At 45.4% G+C, this 22,968-nt stretch overlaps 1 protein-coding gene across 2 annotated transcripts in view; it reads left to right on the top strand.

Annotated features, from left to right (window-relative positions):
• The window catches only part of HEPACAM (hepatic and glial cell adhesion molecule), a 44,837-nt gene extending 22,155 nt beyond the window's left edge, over positions 1-22,682 (top strand). For both annotated transcript variants that reach the window (XM_066606660.1, XM_066606661.1), the window contains exons 5-7: positions 2,522-2,595; positions 8,434-8,504; positions 22,035-22,682. In XM_066606660.1, the coding sequence (XP_066462757.1) occupies positions 2,522-2,595; positions 8,434-8,504; positions 22,035-22,313 (424 nt within the window). In that variant the 3' untranslated portion in view covers positions 22,314-22,682. The remainder of the gene's footprint in view (positions 1-2,521; positions 2,596-8,433; positions 8,505-22,034) is intronic.
• The last annotated feature ends 286 nt before the right edge of the window (positions 22,683-22,968 follow it).

Raw genomic sequence — 22,968 nt, forward strand, 5'->3', positions numbered from 1 at the left:
ATTTGCTCTGTATGGATAGGATGTGTCTATGGATATTGATAACCTACCCAATGCAAAGGAAGTAATCTGCAAAGATATTGGAAAATAGATGTTATATGGTGAAGTGTAATTAAAAAAAGGCCAATGGGGAGGGGGGCAATTATAATTATAGGGCTGTCTTGACATGCTAACTGGACCATAGGAGATATATCGTTGGGGTCTCACAATTGATGACAGTTGTTGGGCTCCATCATTGGTTTTCGTGGAGACATGACTGCGCTACCTCTTCATTGACACCATTGGAGGGTTACAGAAACCAAGGTACATTGATAGTTTTCATCTGACAGATCAGTGATATGGTGGAGAGATCTACAGGATGTTCCGTTCAGACTTCTCACGTTTTAACCGTTTACAGAGCAGAAAGTATAAATGGTAGGAAAATGAAGCTACAGGAAATGCAAGAACAACTCAAACATTTTTTTGGCCCACACTGATAAAGCTCTACATGTGCCCCGCTTGGAACGCAAACAATCTCGAGTCTGTACTCAGTTTCTTGCCACGTTCTCTCCAACATATCTATTGTTATAGTAGCAATCGTACCACAAATGTGGGCTTGTGAATCTAGATCATTCTCAATAGTTGAAATTATATGGTTCTTCACGTAGCCTGAGAGTAAGATCTGGTGAATGTGTCTACAGGACCTCATAGTGTGGCGGTAGCTGCAACCTGGCCAGGATTAATTTTTACCAGCCATTAGTGGTGGGTAAAAAATAATTGTCGGTTGCGAGTCTGCCGGGCAGCAACCTGACAAGCATTTCACTCACTCAGTCTGTGGCCCCTGACTTTTCTCACAGGCCATTCCAACACGCAAACATCATCCCTGTACACAGCGCAAATGCCAGGGGGAGAGGTCAGGGGTCACAAACAGAGTACAGAAGTGATGTTTGTCCAACTGGAGCCACGGCCAAGTGAGGGAAATGCTTGTCAGTTTGCTGCCTGGCTGGAAGTCCATTACGGGGTCACTCTTACTACTGGGGTCACTATAAGGGGCACTTTTACTAGTGGGGCCACTATTGGGTCACTATTACTACCGAGGCCAATATGTGGGTTACTGTCACTACTGTGGCCACTATGTGAGTTACTCTCATTATTGGGGCCACTATGGGGGTTACTATTAATACTGGGGTAACTATGAAGGGCACTATTACTACTGGGGCTACTGTGAGGGGCACTATTACTACTAAGGCCACTATGTGAGTTACTCTCACTACTGGGGCCACTATGGGGGATACTATTAAAACTGGGGCAACTATGGGCAGCACTATTACTACTAAGGCCCCCATTGGGGATCACTATTATTACTGAGGTCACTATTACAGTTAGAGCCATTAATGGGGTCTCTCTTACTAATGGAGCTATTAGTGGGGTCACTATTACTACTAGGGTGTCTATGGGGGACACTTACTATTGGGGCCACTACTGGGGGCACTATTACTTTGTCACTTCAGCCAATTGTCAATGGTACAAATATGTGTTGGGTATCTTGCGTATTGGCACTTTTAATAGCTATAAAATGAGTGGATTTTTTGTGTGTGTGTGTGTGTGTGGGGGGGGGTCTAAGGGAGAGCGCCATTTCACACTTCGCCCTCGGCAGCATAGAGGCTTGGGGCTCCCATGCAGCCACCAAATCCAGCGATTTGGAAAGCTGTTATTGAAAGAACATGTTTAGTCTAATGTGAGGAGCCCCATCTTAGGTCTTAGGTCGCAGATTGGCTACTTGGGAATACAGGAACTCTTCTGACATGTCAGGGTATACGGGCCAATTACTGTATGGTACCTATTTTAAAAAAGGCAGATAATCCTGGCCTTCATTACATTGCATCAAACGTTCAGTTGTAGACCATCTCAGACATGTGCTCTGTATACATGGAGATTTTCGGTTTCCCGTATCTGCACATTACACTGATTGACACATCCTGACAGATGGAATGGGGCCTCGTCTGACAACAAGATGTTTCCAAGAAAGTGACTGTCGGTGTTAATATGATCAAATATTTTTATAGTAAATTCCTGTCCACGCGGCTCACTATAAGGATATATACGAGGCAACTTATATAGTACTTGATACACAGTAGTTGGCGGTACATTGAATTGTCTTGGTACTTGGAAAATTGATTACCCTGAACGTCTCTGAAACCTTGTCAAATTTCTTCCACATGCTCATTCTAGATGCTTCGCTGAGCTGCCCCAGACTGTTGCCTATCACAGCGCGGATTTGCTTTTACCTCAGCATTATAAGAAATAAAAGCTGCGATGTGATTGGTTGCTACAGGCAACAAAGACAGTTTTACCATTAGACAAGTTTGATAATTGAGGCACAATATGCTTTGTTTTCCTTTCATCCGGTGATAATTCCATCCATCGTTCCTTGTCGTTTTATCATATTGATTGACATGGGGAAGGATTAATGGAACACCTTGTGCATCTTCTGTGTAATATAATCTGATATATCAATTTTAACTACTATAATTGCACCTTGTAGAGAGAAGCACAAGCTGGAGGCGCAGGCGTCCTGTGAATATGGGGAACATCCCGAGGATCCTCTCAAACATGAAGGTGATGATTACGTGTAGGATCGGATTATAGCATAAACAGGCCAGTTACCCTGAGGCTTCAACCATTTTTGGGGTCCCATCACCCTAGTTGCCACCATTCACCACCTAGGCCATTTTGGCCCAGACTATGGTATATTACATGCACTGCATGGCTAGATTGTATAGACAATGCACACTCTATATTCATTGTTGCACTGGCACTGTATGGCACTACTACAGTATATATAATCTGAGCAGTGTAGGGCACCATTAGGTATTGTGAGACACTGAATGAGTTAATCCTGGACGGTTGCTATGTTTCGCCTGGATTCAGGTATTACGCCCGTTAGGTCAAGGGAGTCCGTGTCTCACTACGTCAGACACGGGAAAAAACAGGGGTAGTTGCTGGAGATGTTTGTGTAACACCTGTTTGGGCCTGTTTTTTTTTTGGAATGGATGGCAGGCTTGGTAGTGGGGCTGTCCATTCCACCCCCTCCACTCCAGGTCTTATTAGGGGGAGGCAAGCTTCTCAGGTGTAGAGGCTAGGTAGTTAGCCCAGTCTATAATGTCTGCAGCTATGCAGACAGCAAGAAAGCCAGGTGTAGCTAGGAATGCTGGAAGCTGCTGGTCCCAAGGGACGCTCTATCCCTGACCCAGGAAAAGCTGGATTTCATGCTATGGTGTGGTTTTACGTGTGGCTGCAGCAACCTATATGTATAGACAAGGGAGAACTCTGTATAGTAAGTGCTGGATAAGCAGGATTTTGGTTTATGCCTGAAGTTAAGGCTGTATTTGGTTTATTTTTATGCTTTCTAATAAACGCTGGCCAAGCCTGTATGTGGAATACACCTTGTGTCTCGGTCTCTGACTGCCGCTCACACTGCAATCCCGCGCTCTACCTGAGCTGACTCTCCATTGTATGTACCTATGAAATTATGCACTAAGCATGGTTGAAAAAAGACATATATGTCAATCAAGCTCAATGAGCGGAGAGGGTGTGGATGAAATGACACAAAGAGGAAGGACTTGGACTTTGTTTCCCCTTATGATCTAGAGGAAGACACCTTGTTATCCACTGTCCTACCAAAGTAATTGGACACTTGAGCAAGACTTAAAAGTAGTATTTACTTCTATATGTTAATACTTAGTGGGTCACCTTTTGGCCCTAATAACATCAGACTCTGTGGCATACTTCTAACATCTGATACACTTCAGCTGGTATTTCCCTCCATTCACCCTGCAAATGTCTGGCGAGTTTTATCAAAGAAGATGGATACTGTTCAGATTTCCTGACCCAAGGTTCCAGTTTGTCTCACAGATGTTCGGTAGAGTTAAGGTTGGTATCTGTGCATCCAGTCCGATCGTTCAACATCCGTATCCTCAAAGCAATGTAAAACAGCATTGGATTTATGACGAGGCACGTTGTCTTGTTGGTGGTATGGCTGACCATTCTCAGAGTACATTATTGTCTAGAATGTCAGGGTACAAGCTCTGTGTTCATGGTTCTTGTCACTACAACCAACGGACTGACACCATGCCACATAAAACATCCCCTGAACATAACAGGACCTCCGCCGTACTTAACTGTTGGCACAATGCATTCAAGCAGAAGGTGTTCCTCATCATCCTCCACACCCAGGTACTTCCATATGATTTGAAGATGGAGTAGCATGATTCGTCACTCCATAGAACAGTCTTCCATTTTTAACTGTCCATTGACAGCGCTCCTTACACCATTGTAGACGGACCATTGCATTGTGCATTGTGCTTTGCATTGTGCTTGTGTGCAGCGCCATAACCCATGTATCTAGTAGTGTGCAGTTCCCATCACAAACTATGGCTGACACCTCTTATGTAGCATGATTTAGGACATGTGACCTACTAATAAGACATGATTTATTCTATTGATAGGGGTTTTCAAATACTTTTAGTAGGGTAATGTACTACTTTATCATACGGTATTGTATATAGATGCATAGTATGTCATTATCTGCAAAGCTTTGTGGTACCATTATATAGGCTGTGCAATGACCTTGTTATATATTGTATTCAAATATCATGATATTTTGTAGGCAGTGCATGGCGTTATTATTTAGGCTGCATTAAAGGGGTTGTCCCGCGCCGAAACGTTTTTTTTTTTCTTTTCAATAGCCCCCCTGTTTGGCGCGAGACAAACCCGATGCAGGGGTTTAAAAAAAAAAAACGGATAGTACTTACCCGAATCCCCGCGCTCCGGTGACTTCTTACTTACCTTGCGAAGATGGCCGCCGGGATCTTCACCCACGGTGGACCGCAGGTCTTCTCCCATGGTGCACCGTGGGCTCTGTGCGTTCCATTGCCGATTCCAGCCTCCTGATTGGCTGGAATCGGCACACGTGACGGGGCGGAGCTACGAGGAGCAGCTCTCCGGCACGAGCGGCCCCATTCAGAAGGGAGAAGACCGGACTGCGCAAGCGCGTCTAATCGGGAGATTAGATGCTGAAATTAGACGGCACCATGGAGACGAGGACGCTGGCAATGGAACAGGTAAGTGAATAACTTCTGTATGGCTCATAATTAATGCACGATGTATATTACAAAGTGCATTAATATGGCCATACAGAAGTGTATAACCCCACTTGCTTTCGCCGGACAACCCCTTTAAGGTACCTTTATTCACGGAGATTATCACGTGAACAATCGCTTGAAACAGCGATTTTTCAGTGATAGTCTTCCCGTGCGCACGCAGCCACCGACAGGGTACTGAGCCAGAAATTGGTCAGGAGTCACTTAGTCGCTTTGTTTCAGCTCATTGAAATGAAGCAACTAGCGTACAACTTCTCACTCAGGCCACCGTCACAAATGTGGACAGCAAAAACATTTTGCCACGATTTAACTTTTGTTTTCGGACGCAGCGGGCTTTAGCGCACCAAATCATTGTGATGGGTGATGAGGTGTGCTAAACGGGGTAAAATAGAGCAGACAGCGCTTGAAAATCGCGGTGTTCGAAAACGCCGCGTTCGAGCGCATGTCTACAGGGGCCCCAATGAAATCAATGGGAGCGTTATACCGCAGCCCTCGAAACGCCACGGTAAAAAGCGCATGTGTGAGAGTAGCCTCAGTGTAAACAGCAGTCGTTCAATCCTTGAGCGACTGCCTATTTTCAGGGAAAGGAGGTCTGAAATCAGATCTCCAGCGCGCACTGCCTCCATTCCTCTCCTGTGTGAAAGCATCGTAGCGATAGTCGTTGGGATCACTGTTGGATGTTTATGCGGTTGACAATGTGGCAGTCAGATAGAAAATGCCACGATTTGTGTCCTGCATAGCATCGCGGTGCCATGCGGGAAAACATTGCTCATGTGTATGACTCGATTTTTAAAAATTGGTGTTAATTTTTGTGCGAGATTTGTGTGTTTCAAAACACACAAATCTTGCATGATTGTATCGCTTGTGTTAAAGGGGTTGTCCCGCGCCGAAACGGGTTTTTTTTTTTTTCAATAGCCCCCCCTGTTCGGCGCGAGACAAACCCGATGCAGGGGTTAAAAAAGAAAACCGGATAGTGCTTACCTGAATCCCCGCGCTCCGGTGACTTCTTACTTACCTGGTGAAGATGGCCGCTGGGATCTTCTCCCTCGGTGGACCGCAGGTCTTCTGTGCGGTCCATTGCCGATTCCAGCCTCCTGATTGGCTGGAATCGGCACGTGACGGGGCGGAGCTACGAGGAGCCGCTCTCCAGCATGAGCGGCCCCATTCAGAAAAGAAGACCGGACTGCGCAAGCGCGTCTAATCCGGCGATTAGACGCTGAAAATTAGACGGCACCATGGAGACGAGGACGCTAGCAACGGAACAGGTAAGTGAATAACTTCTGTATGGCTCATAATTAATGCACAATGTGCATTAATATGGCCATACAGAAGTGTATACCCCCACTTTGTTTCGCGGGACAACCCCTTTAAGCCAGCCTTAGGGTGCCTGCACATGGGTGGAAATTCCGCGGCTGGATTTCCCGCGGGATTTCCGCCACTGAAAGCCTGCATAGGAGTGCATTACAATACGCACTCCTATGCAGACGGCCGCGGCATGTCCTATTCTTGTGCGGGGCTCGCAGAGCCGGAGCTGCGGGGCGCGGGTGAATACGCGCTGGTCCCTGCAGGCTTTTGGGTCAGGTCCCGTGGGGTGCTGTCACCCAGAGCCATGGTGGCTGAGCCTTTCCATAGTAGTGTTATTGGGTAACTGGGGCGCTGTGTTGTGGCGGACCCACTAAACAATGTCACTGTAAAGTGGGTATATAGAATTTGATCTGCTTTGTTACATGACCCTCGTGTTTATTACAATTGCACTAGATCATTGTACACTATGAGGATATGCGCCCATGTCTGTTTTCTACAGTATTACTTTATAATGTATGTTATTTCTTATTTTCCTTCAATCGTCTTCATTTTGTATTACTTGGGTGAACTTTTAGGGCTTCGGAACCAATGACAAGTTTTCCATAGAGTTGTGGTTTCATTGTACAATACTTCCAACATACGCTGGAGCCAATTAATATTGTATCTTGAGGGCCCGCTGTGTTACCGTTCCCTTAAAGGGGTTGTCTCGCGAAAGCAAGTGGGGTTAAGCACTTCTGTATGGCCATATTAATGCACTTTGTAATATACATTGTGCATTAAATATGAGCCATACAGAAGTTATTCACTTACCTGCTCCGTTGCTGGCGTCCCCGTCTCCATGGCTCCGTCTAACTTCAGCGTCTAATCGCCCGATTAGACGCGCTTGCGCAGAAGGGTCTTCTGCCTTCGGGTCTGTCCGGCAGCAGCGGCGTTCTGGCTCCGCACCCTTCTACGCGTCATCACGTAGCTCTGCCCCGTCACGTGTGCCGATTCCAGCCAATCAGGAGGCTGGAATCGGCACACGTGATGGGGCGGAGCTACGCGATGATGCGTAGAAGGGGGCGGGGCCAGAACACCGCTATTTTGTATTACTTGGGTGAACTTTTAGGGCTTCGGAACCAATGACAAGTTTTCCATAGAGTTGTGGTTTCATTGTACAATACTTCCAACATACGCTGGAGCCAATTAATATTGTATCTTGAGGGCCCGCTGTGTTACCGTTCCCTTAAAGGGGTTGTCTCGCGAAAGCAAGTGGGGTTAAGCACTTCTGTATGGCCATATTAATCTGTATCACCAATCAGGAGGCTGGAATCGGCACACGTGATGGGGCGGAGCTACGCGATGATGCGTAGAAGGGGGCGGAGCCAGTACGCCGCTGCTGCCGGATAGACCTGAAGGCAGAAGACCCTTCTGCGCAAGCGCGTCTAAAAAAGCAAGAAGACCCCGAAATTAGACGGAGCCATGGAGACGGGGACGCCAGCAACGGAGCAGGTAAGTGAATAACTTCTGTATGGCTCATATTTAATGCACGATGTACATTACAAAGTGCATTAATATGGCCATACAGAAGTGTATAACCCCACTTGCTTTCGCGAGACAACCCCTTTAACTGCTTGGAAGAGCGCTAGTACTGTGATGTATATGGTTAGTTATGAAGCACTTATATAATAAGTTGTCTTCCTTTGACCACTGAGGGGAAGCAAAAGTCCAAGATGGATATCAGCACTGGAGGAATAATCCCATCTGTTGATAATGTCTATGGGGTCTTTCCCCCAGCAATGACATCCATGCCATGTTGGGATGGGACTCTGGCAGTTATTTATTCCCCCTGTCTTGTAAGCGCTGCGGAATATGTCGGCGCTATATAAATAAAGATGGTTATTATTTAGCTAAGTGCTTCTTTACTATCTCTTCGGTCCACAAAACTCTTATGTATGTAGAAGATCTTCATATCCTCTATTGATGTCACTTTGTTTTCTTTTCATTTCAGTGGAAGTTCTTCCAAGGACTTTGGAACGAGACAGTAAAAATCCTGTGAGTTTGTACGTCTTGAAGGATAAGGTACTAAAATAATTATACTTTTTATGGTATAGGGGTCCCTGTGTCTTCACTACAAGTATCTGCTGTATCTTGATGTAATGCTGTCTTCTTCCACTAGGTGTCAGTCTTGTCCTGTTCATTTTCAAATATAATAATAATTTGGTAGTGTGTTAGCCAGAGGAAAAATGTTCTTTTCCTCTGGCCTTATTCACACAGGTGAGCGCAATTTTGGTCAGTGAAAAACTGATTGATTTTCACTGAGAGTCAGCTTTTATTTCGTTTGATTTATTTTTTGCATTCCTATTGCATGAGTGTCATCTGAGTGTAATCAGTTTTTCACACCCGAAAAAAAAAAAAAGAAAAAAAAAAGGGGGATGATTGATGTACTTTACAACTAGCACGGAAGGCAATGGGTTCATGAAAAAAAAGAAGTGCACACGTATGCCATGTGAGTGAATCCGTTTATTCTTTACACACACATTAACAATGACAGTGAATCACACGAAAATAGGACATGTGGCGCTTTGTTTTTTTAACACGGACCATTTATCTATGAAAAAAATCGCATGTGAAAACATTTAAATTCACTTTAATGGGTCCAATTCTTTCAGCTATAAACTTAGACGGAACTCAGAAGCTTAGCTCAACCAGGAGGGGTTGGTATTGCGAATATGCAATATAATATACAAGGAGAAGGAGTAATATAATGATTATACTATATAATATACAAGGGAAGTGTGCAGCACAACGATGGTACTATATAATATACAGGGGGAGGAGTGGTATAACGATGATACTATGTATTATACAGGAGGGAGGGGGTGGTATAATGATGATACAATATAATATACAGGTGGAGGGGACGGTATGACGGTGATTCTATATAATATACAAGAGAAGGGGGAGGTATAATGATGATACCATATAAAATACAGGTGGAGGGGTGGTATAATGATGATACTATATATTATACAAGACGAGGGGGCAGTATGACGATTATACTATATGATACACAAGAGGAGGGATGGTATAATGATGATACTATATATTATAAAGGGGAGGAGGCGGTATAACGATGATATAATTTACAAGGGCTGGGGCGATATGACAATGATACTATATAATATGCAAAAGGAGGGGGCGGCATGACAGTGATACAATATAATATACAAGAGTTGGAGGCGGTATGACGATGATATTATATAATATGCAAAAGGAGGGGGCGGTGTGACGATGATACTATATAATATACAAGGGGTATAACTATGATACTATATATATTATACGAGCGGGCAATATAATGATACAATATATTATACAGGAGGAGGGGTGGTATAACGATAATACTATATATTATACAGGGGGAGGGGGAGCGGTATAACGATGATACGATATAATATACAAGGGTTGGAGGCCGTATGATGATACTATATAATATACAAAAGGAGGTGGCGGTATGACGATGATACTGTAAAATATACAAGGGGGAGGGATGCTATAACTATGATACTATATATTTTACGAGGGAGCAATATAATGATGATACTATATAATATACAGGGGAAGGGGGCGGTATAGTGATGATACTATATATTATACAGGGGAAGGGGGCGGTATAACGATGATACTATATAATATACAGGAAGGGGGCGGTATAGTGATGATACTATATATTATACAGGGGAAGGGGGCGGTATAACGATGATACTATATAATATACAGGGATAGGGGGCCGTATAGCTATGATACTATATATTATACAATTGGAGGGGTGTTATAACAATTATGCTATATATTATACAGGGGGAGGGGGCGGTATAGTGATAATACTATATAATATACAGGGGAAGCGGTTGGTATTGCAATGATACTATATATTATAAAGGGGAGGGGGCAGTATAGTGATGATACTATATAATATACAGGGGAAGGAGTTGGTATAGCGATGATACTATATATTATACAGGGGGAAGGGGCGGTATAGTGATGATACTATATAATATACAGGGGAAGGGGTTGGTATAGCGATGATACTATATATTATACAGGGGGAGGGGGCAGTATAGTGATACTATATATTATACAGGGGGGGCACTATAGTGATGACACTATATAATATACAGGGGAAGGGGGCGGTATAGCGATGATACTATATATTATACAAAAGAACATTTGGCTAAATAGCTTTTTAAATCGGGTGGGGGTGTTTTGCAGACGCATGTAAATAGACTCTGCATGCGCCTCTATTTGCACAAAGGTACTCACTGCTCTAAAGCGTTGCGCTGAAGCATGTGCATTGCACATATGAGCATTTGAAGAAGCCCCGAGGGCAGCTTCACACAGGCGCATGCACAGTTGCACTTACCTCAGTGCAACACATTTGCGCTGTGAACCAGATTTTTTACGGCGTGTTCTAATGTACTTTTTGCACACACAAGGCATGTATTTTGCGCACTTGACACTATCGCACCCCGATTTACATGGCTAATTTGTCCAATGAGTTTCAGATGTCTTTATTTTCATCACAATTGTGCAGCGTATCGCGCATTTCCTTGCATATTGCACGTGTATTTACGCACCCTATTGACTTTTATGGGGACAATTTTGGGTGCACAAAAGTAGAGCATGCTTTGTTTTTTTTTTCCGCACTCACGAAATGCACACACAAAAAAAAGGAAATGTGAACAAACCCTTTGAAATCAATGGGTTCTAATATTTGCGTATTTCACACACAAATTTTGCACATGCAAAAACGCACGCAATACGCCCATGTGAAGGCGCCTATAGTCCTGCGCTAGACTCAGGGCTTTGTCGAATGTTAGGTAGCATTACCCAAAACAACCACTGTGGCGATAAATGAGTTAAAGGGGTTTTCCGAGTTGTACAACTTCTGTAAATGCAGCCTTCCATGCAGTAAACTAACATATACCCCTCTCCCCGCTGAGTCCTGTGACGCTTCTTAGGGTCTCCCCTCGCATGTCACGTTCCCCAGCCTGTTTATTGGACATCACAGGTGCTGCAGCCAATAACTGAGCTGTGTTATTGGCTACAGCGCCTATGGCGTCCCGCAAACCAGGCGGGACTGCAGCCTGTACAAACAGATGGGAGGACTGAGCAGCGCCGCGGGACACAGCGGGTAGAGGGGAGTATACGATTGTTAGTTTACAGCATGGGGGGCTGGATTTACAGAAGTTGTACAACTCGGAAAACCCCTTTAACTCATAATTGTCAGATCAGAAGTGTCCCATCATGTAGAGAGCTGTGGCACTACAACATGCAGGTTATTCATCCTCATCAGGCCGGGCTCACATGGGTGGATTCCAATTGCAGAATCCGCGAGGAGGATCTACAGCAAAACACGGGCATTGAAAAGCATGTACAATTTTTTTTTTTCTTGCTCACACTCGCGGATACGAATTGCCTATTCCGCAAAAGGAGGAAAAATCGTAGCATGCTCTATTTCGAAGCAGCTTCCATGCAGACGGCCTCCATTAAAGTCGGTAGAGGCCGTCCGACCAACAGCCTATACGCAATTGATATTGCGAATGGGCTGCAGGTACCTGCGTCATCTCTAAGCGACTGCATAGGACATATAAACAGTCAGAAAAAAACAAAAACTGTACTGCACATGACCAATGGTGAGGCACCGTGGTCGTCCGCATTACTGTAAACTCGGGTATGCAGGGTCGCCGGCCGAAATAAAGTTTGCCTTGGTGGCAGAATTACCCTGGATAGCGGATGTTATGGACACCCATAGAGCCGGGCCAGGGGAGCCTGAAGCTTATAATATAGACCCTCATATACCACAGAGAGGTGTGGGAAATGTAGTGTAGACCTTCCAGAACCCGCCACAGACCCCACATAAGGACCCAGTGATACAACGCAGATAACGCAACGTCTGACATTAAGTCTCTGATATTGTCCATCCGGCTGTTGTGGTGGATTATCATATTGTGTGACTGCAGCCTTATATTATATCGGGATAGCGGATGATGGACCCAGAATAGTCCGGTTCTGCTCCAGATCGACATGGTCTATGGAGAAGTCTTGTCTAACTCATCCTGGTAACTGTGAGATACAATAACCCTGAGAAGAACGACACGAGAGCCGCTTGTTGTTACACCTTTATTTATTTGCAATAAGCAGTGGAGCCAATAATAATAATGACTTATATCCTATGTAATAACGAGGGTGGTGATTCCTAAGCAGTGCAGCCAATAATAATAATGACTTATATCCTATGTAATAACGAGGGTGGGGACTCCTAAGCAGTGCAGCCAATAATAATAATAATGACTTACTGTATTTTCTGGCGTATAAGACGACTTTTTAAACCAGGAAAATCTTCTCCAATGTCAGGGGTCGTCTTATACGCCGGGAATACGCTGTAGAAAAAAAAATCAATTCTCACCTCCTGCGGCGTTCTACGATGATCTACAGCGCTGCTGCAGGCTGTCGCTCCCTCCTCCAAATCAACAGAGCATTGCCGTATTTTTCGTTCTATAAGATGCACCCCCGTTTTAGAGTGGGAAAATAGGGAAAGCGCAGGGTTGCTGCCGGGCGACAGAGCAGAAGAAGCAGCAAAGTCTGAAAAAACAGAGCTCCGTGTCACAGTGCCCTTTCGGTGGAGGGATGAAGCCGTTTGGTGGAGGCAAGGCGCAGCAGCAGTTCCCGCTGGCGCTCACCACCAATTAGCGTTACGTATGGGTGGCAGTGGGGAGCAGAAAAAACTGGTAAATAATCGCACATTTGTTCGTGCGACCGCGAGTTTAATGCGAAAAAATGGCGATCATGATGAATTTTGGCACATTCGCTCTATAAGACACAGCGACTTTTCTACCCCGCTTTGGAGGGAAGAAAAGTGCGTATTATAGAACGAAAAATACGGTATAACTGATACCAGCTTTACATATATTACTATATACAGAACATAGCTTGCTTACACCACATAGTCCCCTCCTCCACTATGAGACACCGCCGGCCGGACCAATCATGCCGCCGGCAGTGCACTGTAAGACTGCAGTTATGGCGAATCACAACTGCAGACTCTCAGTGGTAGGAGGAGTGCTCGCCGGAGGAGTCTGCAGCGTTGCTTTGGCTGCCGGCTGCCCCAGGTAACGGACCCTCCCTTCCCTCAGCACTACTGACAACCGGCCTGTGGAGGTAAAACTGCACATGACGGGGGGCCACGGGCCTCTCCAGCTAAGTGGCCAGGTCAAATTGCGACCCCTAGTGGTACAAGTAAGGTGGCCCGTGAGGTGGGGGTTATCTCTTACCACCAGGTCAACCTGCCCTGAATTTTGAGAGGAAGCTTGTGCCATCACTAGAGGGTCCTGTATGCAAACTTTCTCCTTAGGCGCCCTTTCCTATACACAGTTTTATCCCGCCTTTGACCGCGGGCAGATTGTTGGTTCCTGGAAGTAGGGTGCCAGTAATTCTGAAAAAGTTGTACTTGTTGACTGATCCCAGTCCCAGAAGATCACACAGCGGCAGGCCACATGTGGTTGATCCTAGAGGGTGAGAGTCTGGTGACACATCTGATATCTCAGCAATTTCATGGAACAGTGGACCAACTGATCCAGCTATACAACAGCAGGGAAGTTATCCAAATTTTCATAATGACCATGCCACCATGTAACTTGCGTTGAATGGGATTCAATAGCCAAAGACTGACATGGGTGTCTGTGGTGACCCTGCGTCATCTCCAACAATGCCTCACGTTGGCCCAAGAAAGACGTCAATGGACCCTGGGCACATGGAGGAAGGTTGTTTGGTGTGATGAGTCCCATTTCCTACTGAAGCATTTAAATGGCTTGGCCTGCATCTGGCATAAATGGCATGAAACTGCATCCCATGGATGCATTGTTTGGGTGGTGATGTCATGGTCTGGGGAGTGTTTTCCTGGCATGGTCTAGGACCATTGGTTCTCATACCACAATCCTTGATTAGTGACTGTTACAAAGACCTGTTAGCCATCTGCACCCATATCTTCAGGAAGTCTTCCTCCACCACAGTGCCATTATTCAACAGGACCATGCTGCATGGCATCAAGCTCAGATCACTAGGGAGAGGTTGGAGGAACACGACAATGAATTCTCCATACCTGGCCCCTACACTCATCAGACTGCCCCCATTGAACCTGTTTGGGATATGCTGGAAAGGGCTGTGAGATCTACTCCCACTTATCCACAAACTGTGCCCCAACTGACGAAGCTGCTGCAGGGGCTATGGGGCGAGTTGAGTATGGAGGATGTTCACCACCTTGTGGAAACTGTTTCCTGACATCTGAAAGCCGTGATACCCCAAAAAAGGTGGAGCAACCTATTATTGAGTAGGTGTTGCTAAGCAGTGATCGCTCAGTGTAGAGTGCAAAGATCATCATAATTAGCACACTTGATTCAAACAGGAAAATGCATAATCTGATATAAATAAGCCTATATGCTTTTTCTTGCACCACACTTTGACCCCTGTGCTGTAACTTTGGTGTATGATGTTGGTGTCATTAGATGACACACAGGCTCACCACCACCATAAAATCATCAAATGTGAGTTTAAGGCCTCATGTCCACGAGCCGGTCGGGTTCCATTGGCGGGAGCCCTGCCGCAGGATCCCACCCTGCCCGCGGCATGAGGACATTACTTACCAGTCCGGATGCGTGCGGGTCACCCACCGTCTCCTCCTTGCATGTGGGCAGGCGCGCTGGCACGTGAGCAGACCCGCCGGCCGGCATGCCCCCCGCAGATTCACAGATTTATTTATTTAAATCTCCTGCATTCCCGCAGGACTCGCAGCACACCCGGAGTGGCATTCCATGTGTGCCATAGATCGAACGGCTTCCATTGACTTCATTGGAAGCCGTCCCTGCGGGATCCATGGCAAAATGGAGCATGCTGCGACTTGTTTTCAGGACTGGAAGCTTCGGGTGTCCATGATTGTCTATGGGCGGCTTGAACTCCGGATCATCCGCGCGGGTGCCCCACACGGATCCCGGAATTCAAACCCACCCATGGACATGAGCCCTAATACCTTCAAGAATCTGTCCGGGGGTTGAAAGTTACAATGTTTAAGTCTTTAGGCAGCACTGCTGTGCTTAAGGCATGCGCTGGAATGAGTGAAGCGTTGCTAGGCAACACAGCATACACTGCCCAACCAAGAGCGAGAGAGGGACAGATAGAGTGATAAAGAGACAGTAAGAGAGAGCGATAGAGACAGAGAGAGAGACAGCGATAGTGAGAGACAACTATAGATAAAGCAATAGAGAGACTTTTTGAGAGAGCAATAGAGAGACAACGATGGAGAGACAGAGAGAGCAATAGAGAGACAGTGAAAGAGCGATAGAAACACAAAGAGAAAGCGATAGACAGAAAGCGAGAGATAGATAGTGAGACAGACAGAGAGAGCAACAGAGGGACAGATGGAGTAATAGAGAGAGCCCAGATCAGCAACTAAGAGACAGACATAGAGAGAGTGATAGAGAAACAGAGAGAGCAATAGAGAGACAGACAGAAAGAGAGAACGATAGAGAGACAGAAACACAGAGAGAGAGCAATAGACCGACAGAGCGATAGGGAGACAAATGGAGAGAGACAGAGAGAAAAAAAGAGTGATAGAAAGACAGAGAGAGAGCGATAGCCAGAACGAAAGACATAGAGCGATAGAGAGACCAAGAGAAAGCAATAGAGAGAACTATAGAGATAGACAGAGAGGGACTGAGAGATAAAAAGAGAACAAAAGAGACAGAGCGATACCGAAACAGAGAGAGAGATAGACAGGCGGAGAGAAACAGACAGAAAGACAGACAATGAGTGAGACGGACAGAGAGAAAGAGACAGACAGAAAAAGACAAAGAGAAACCTGTAGGCTTTTTTATATTGCATATCTGCTCCAAATACGAAGTGACCCTCTAAATAATCACCTAACCAAGCAGATTTAGAAGTTCACAACCATCAGTTTTGAAACCTTTTATGTTCACGTATCGAACATCGGGTCAATCTAGTATATAGAAATATTACTAAAAACACATATAAGTGTCTTACATCAGCTATCTGCTTCAATAGAGCAAAAGCAGCATGCATAAAACATAAAATCCTAATGATACCAGATGTCTCTATAAATATTACATCGTTACACTTGTGGAATCCATTTGAACAATAATATTTAATTGATGATATTATGTTGCTGATTAAGTTGCGATACAAGAACCCCGGCGGGAGCGTCACGCTGATGATAGATAACTGAAAGCAAGGCAATTTTAGTGGCCAGGTAAGCAAGATATTACAACCAAAGGCATAAAAAAAAGAGACCAGACAATCCTAATTTTCAGTGTTGCTTTAAATCAATCACAAATTTTAATATGCAATATGTTACCAATGATAACCCCAGCTAAGTACAGAAGCCTGGAAGGGCAGATTCTGCTGGTATCAGCTGGTTGCAAGCTGGATGCTTTACAGCAAGTGACCAGCCTTGTGTGGTGCAGAGTGTGAAGGCAGCAGAGATGCAGCCCTAAGCTCCCGCTCACAACCCGAAGGTTCCGGGTTCAATCCGGGCTTGGTTCAGGTATCTGGTTCAAGGTCGGTAAAATGAGTACCCGGCTTGGGGTACTCAATTACTAGAAAGTGCTGTGGAATAAGTTGGCGCTATACAAATAACAAGATTTTATTTTTATTGCCATCTCTAGTCAGTGTAAGGCTGGATTCACACGAACGTATATCGGCTGATATACGTCGTCCTCATCTGCAGGGGGGGAGGATGGAAGAGCCAGGAGCAGGAAATGAGCTCCCGCCCCCTCTCTGCCCCCTTGCACTATTTGCAATGAAAGGAGGTGGGTGGGGGCGGGGCTAAGTTCTGTGAATTAGCCCCACCCCCACCCCGCCTCTCCCCATTGCAAATAGTGCAGAGGGGCAGAGAGGGGGCAGGAGCTCAGTTCCTGCTCCTGGCTCTTCCATCCTCCCCCCCCCCCTGCAGATGAGGACGACGTATATCAGCTCGGCGTGAAAACTAAGCCGATATACATTCGTGTGAATCCAGCCTAAGGTTGTATAGTTTTCAACAAATGGCTGTGATGATATAATTGAAAAATTGCACATGTAATATTGGTTGGTGTGACTAGCGCTGTGGATGGTTATGTATTTGTATGTCATCCATTAATTATAGCTATACCATGTGGACGTGCAATAGAACATAGTGTGCATATCAATCTATCTATATGTTACATAAAGACTATTATATTACATTGAACCTCTGGTTTTGGGACATAATTCTGTCCCTGGACTCAAGGGAGCAGTTGTATTACCTGCTGTCATTGTATGCCAATATTCCTCCGATCCACCTGTTTGGGATCCTGTTTTCAGATGTCCAAGATAGCGGCTGCAATTTTCTATCTGGCTAATGCACACTATTCACTGCTCTCTGATTGGCTAGCATTGATCACATAAGCATTGCTGGCCAATCAGAAAGAAGCTATAGTGTGGGTAGTCTGAAGACTGTTAACCATCTTGGACAACTAAAAACGGGACCTGGAAGATCAGAGGGGCCTCAGAGAAGACCAACAGCAGATACCATAACCGCCCCTCAGGTCCCAGGACAAAACTTTGTCCTGAAACCAGAGGATTGCTTTAAACTATTGCAAGTTTCACATGTTTGTGGTAACGAATAGTTGGGATTGGGGTAAAATAATGAATACACAAGTAAAATAAAGGGGGGATGCAGTGGTGTAGCTTATTTGATATACATTGATATAGGTTCCTATTGTCTATATTGCTCTGATCCAGAAAGAGGTTTCATTGTTTTCATTAAGTCCATAGGTTATAGGCAAGATCATTTATATATCATTTATAAGGCGCTGCCTTAACTTTGTGCATCTATTGGAAACCCCATCAGCAATTTGTTCAATAGGTGTTACCCTAATATCCACATAACAAGAAATGTCCAGCACTATTTATTAGACGTCACCAAACATGATTATAAAAACCGGAGTTGGATAAAGAACAACTTGCGCGCTTCAGACGAAAAATACATCTTTACTCATAGCAAGCATAGCAGGATATCCATTTGAGCGCCTGGGCTACGGCGGTGGTCTGTCGCATCAGATATCCTTTGTTGGAGCTGGATAAAGTTGGAGTTACCATAATATCCCTTAGGCTTCTTTCACACAAGTGCATATTGGCTGGCGTTTTCACGACCAGCCGATATACGCTTCCATCTGGGGCGTAGAAGCTTGTGAACGGGCGCACAAATCTAACGGCATTGGGTCCGGTGCATATGCACCGAGCTCACCATGATGTCGCAAATTTCCCCTCCCACCCCATCGCAGGCTCATCTGTCCTCTCCTTCCACTCGTTCTTTGCAATAAGAGGGTGCGGGACAGGGGCGGAGCTAAGCACCGGCCGGTCCTGCCTCCTCCCAATTGATGGCTGTGGACAAGAGGCAGGGAGAGGGCTCCGCCCATGTCCCATCCCTTGTCAATAGCCAGCAATGAGAGGAGGCGGGACGGCGCTTAGCCCCGCTCTTGTCCAGCCCCCTCCCATTGCTGAGATCCAGCAGGGAGGAGAAGAATGGTAAGCCTGCACGGGGGGAGGAGAGCAGAGGGAGGGACTTTATCAGCCACGCTGCTAAACTCCCTCACCTGTGGCCGCTGCCATGGGCTCCCATAGGAGCCCATGCAGCGGCTGACGTATTCCGGCCTAAAAAAAGTTCCAGGACTATTTTTTGGGCCTCAAGGAAAAACAGCCGGCTCTATATTGGGCTGGCCGGGCGCTTTTACGTCTCAGGAATACGGCCATGTGATCTGATGTATTGGAATCCAATGCATCAGATCACAGCGTATATCAGCCGGCCGGCTGATATGCGCTCGTGTTAAAGAAGCTCCAAGTTGCAATTAGTGCAATGGCCAGACACACTGTGAAGGGAAAAACCTTTGTTCACATTGGAGGTATGTTTATTTAGTCGACTACTTACCTGTATGCCCTATATATTGAAGATGGTTTTTGTCTGAAGAAGGTGTCAATCTGAAATGTTTAACCAAATACAGGATTATCACTTAGCATCAAGACTAGTGGATGTGGTTTGACTTTGGGCCAAATGCAGAGGCGACACTTGAGATAGCCTGATCTTCACCCTTTAACACCACCAGTCAGGCTGGTGTGGAGTCCCCAGACTATTACTCTGGAAGTGGTCTCAGTAATGTGGCAGCTGATGCTACCATAGACCAAGGTACAGTACCCGAGTGTGAAAACCAAGGCGAAGTCATGTCAATCAGGGTCAGGACACACAGAACAGGTTCAGCATGGTACAGACAGGAGTGTAGTCCGTATAACAAGCTAAGGTCAGGAGTGGAAAATGCAGCAAAGTCAGGGATAGCCAAAGCCAAGAACCAGAGTCAGAATACACAAGATGGAACCTTAAGCTGGACCAAAAAAACAATATCTCAGGTGCCTTATAAAGTGATGGCTCTTTAAGAGCGCAGACATGTGCGGGCACCCTCTGGTGCTAGCAGAGACCGGGCAGACACAAGAGCTAGGCACCTACAGAGAAAACAAGGAGAACGCATGCCATGGCCACCAGCGAGGGTAGGAGAGGCAAGATGGTGGCTGTGACCTGCAACATCTTCATCTACCAGTGCGCCTTCCATAAGTAGGTATGTACTTATATGTAGCTCATGCTTGGTTTTAGTGATCGCTGTACTGTGGAGCGCCTGTTTTATATTTACAATAGGCAGCAAAATGGCATCGCAATATACCAACCTCTCTATGGGAAAAGAGGAAGGTGCCTTCTTGGTATCTTCCGCTATCACACTCTTGGCCTGTCATCCTCTGATGAGACAGCTTCCATTCCAAACACAATTTAAAAAAGTCCATTTTCTACCGCCAGGCCATCAGATATAGCCATATCTGTTCCAGCCCAAAACCGTAATCGAAGAAAAGAAAGTGCTCCATAGTGCAGAGGAGCATCCAACAAGAGCAGAAGAGACAGATAGTTGGAGTTTTACTACTTGACCCATTTGTACTGTTGGCACAAGACGGTAAGGAGTTTGTCACCAGTGCAGCCTCTCCGGGATGGACGGTTGATGGGACCGCTGTGGCAGAAGATGAGAAGAGGAAGGAAGCCGAGGGACCATGGTACTGCTAAAGAAAGGCCTCGGCTGGGAGTAAGAGGCTTATTGGGACAACGTATTTTAATGTCAGACTGACACCTTCCTCGGGCCGCTGAAATAAACATAAGACTATGGGCATGGATTCCCATTGAAATGAAATGTTTTTGATGGGTGAAATAGTTGAATGTCTTTACAAGATGCGACTTCAGTTTGTGTGTATCTTATACTTGCTAGAGCGGGGTTTAGGGAGAGACAGGTGTTTTTTTTTTTAACCACAGATTGGTGCGTAAGTGTAGTCACATCCACAAGACTCTGCAGGAAACTTTAGGATATCAGATATAGCTACAAGCCCCCCACCCTCCAATTTCTTTCAAAGGACAATTACAGCACACATGTATGGTGACATAGTATGCTGATTTTTACATTTTAAAGGGTAACTAAACTTTTTACAAACTTCTGACATGTAATAGTGACATGGCAGAACTTTTGATTAGTGGGCATCTGAGTTCTGAGACCCCCATTGATCGCCAAAAAGAACAGGCAGAAGCGTTCATCTGAGCACTGCGCCCATTCTGCTCTTTCTGGGATACTGCTCACAGTGGTGTACGGACTGCATACAACATTTTTAAAGTCCATACACTGCTCACAATGATAGATGAATGGCCACAGCTCTCAGCTGAGCGCTTCTGTGCATTAGTTTTAGCAATCGCTGCGGATCTCAGCACCCGGAGCCCACCAATTAAAGCTTCTGCCGTGTCACTATGACATGGAAGACGTTCGCAAAAACTTTAGTTACCCTTTAAACCTTTCAGTTACCACAAAGTTCCTGCTGAAAATGAATATCCATCTTTGTTTATATCATTCGTCAATGATGACTTTCTTAATGTGTCAGCATTGACCCATGCAAAGCTAAAAAATCCCCTGCATAGATGTAGACTTAAACGTTTTTTGCCTGTAGCCACTGTTTATACGCTAAAATCAGTAACAGGACAGCAGGCAGTAAGCTCCCTCTAGTGGTGGCTGCAAGCTGACCGCTGTCTCATGCATATGGGCAGCCTTAGGCCGGATTTACAGGAGCGTATGCGTATTTACGCACAAATTTTGTATTCGCGTGCGCAAGTGTGTTTTTATTGTAACTTTTGCGCATGCACAAAAAAACATGCAACGATGCTCAGCCATTGAAATGTCTAATTAGTTTAATGAGTTCAAACGTGCTCTGTCCTTACGCAAATGCAGAGGGAAAGAGAACATTTTGAACTCGTGAAACTATTGACCGTTTCAATGGCTGAGAGCATCGGCGTGTGCGCAAAAAATACAGTAAAATACGTGGATGCATGCGTAAATACGCAACACCCATTCCGCAAAAAATGTGTCACAAATATGCTTACGCTCCTGTGAATCCGGCGTTAGACATATTGTTGGTCAATGTAGTGAGCTAGTCTGTATTCTGTATTACCAGGAATCTACAGAGGCGGAGGAAGACTCCCCCACAGAATCAAGGACGGCATCTGACGCATCAGGGTCCCCCAGTTACACAAGCAGCAGATCTCCTGGGACAACTACTTACTGCGGCAACAGATACCACCACTCCCCGACAAGATCGCCATCTGACAGCATAGAGCACGAATCTCCGCCCAAGCCTGCCGCACCCCGAAATACTGCCCGTCTGTCGAGAGCAAGTGGCGTGCACGTCATCCGTGAACAAGACGAAGAATGTGCAGTGCAGAGTAACAGCTGAGATGCCACAGAACTGACGGCGCAGGGGGAGGGGCAAGAACTTTAATCATCTTACAATCACCGGCGGCACACATAGCAGATTAGATAGCACTCTTGTCTAGAGCCTGTAGTGTAATGTACGTCACCGCCTAGTAACACCATGGTGTCCTCGCTGTGGAGCTATAGAATAAGTGACTTCTGTCAGTGGACCGAACGCTGCTGAGAATGATTGTCATCTGTTGCTAACTGCATTCGCAAACCAAAAGCACCCCAAGATGGACCTGATCCAGTGACGAGACCCCTCTAAAGAGGAACACAGACAGCTAGACATGAAATCCTCCACCACATCCAAAAGGATTAATAGTGTAAATCAATGTATAATAAAAAGTTCTGCAACTTTCTAATACAATGTGTTTCAATACTTCACCATCTTCAAAATATCGGCTTCAGTCAGTGAATGGTCCAGTCCAGAGGCTGATTTCTCCTGTTGTAGGCTCCAATGATACTCAGGCTGTTTCTTCAGAAAGTATAAACCCTTTATTGTCACGATACATATGTGTTCAGTGGAATCACTTCTAAAGACTGAACCAACACCAAAAGGAAACATACTATCCTATACAATACACACAAAGACTTTACTTCATTATTTAAAAACAAACTGATTGGTTACATTTTAC

This window comes from Eleutherodactylus coqui, chromosome 6, assembly GCF_035609145.1.
Source record: "Eleutherodactylus coqui strain aEleCoq1 chromosome 6, aEleCoq1.hap1, whole genome shotgun sequence".
In the NCBI taxonomy this organism is placed as follows: Eukaryota; Metazoa; Chordata; class Amphibia; order Anura; family Eleutherodactylidae; genus Eleutherodactylus; species Eleutherodactylus coqui.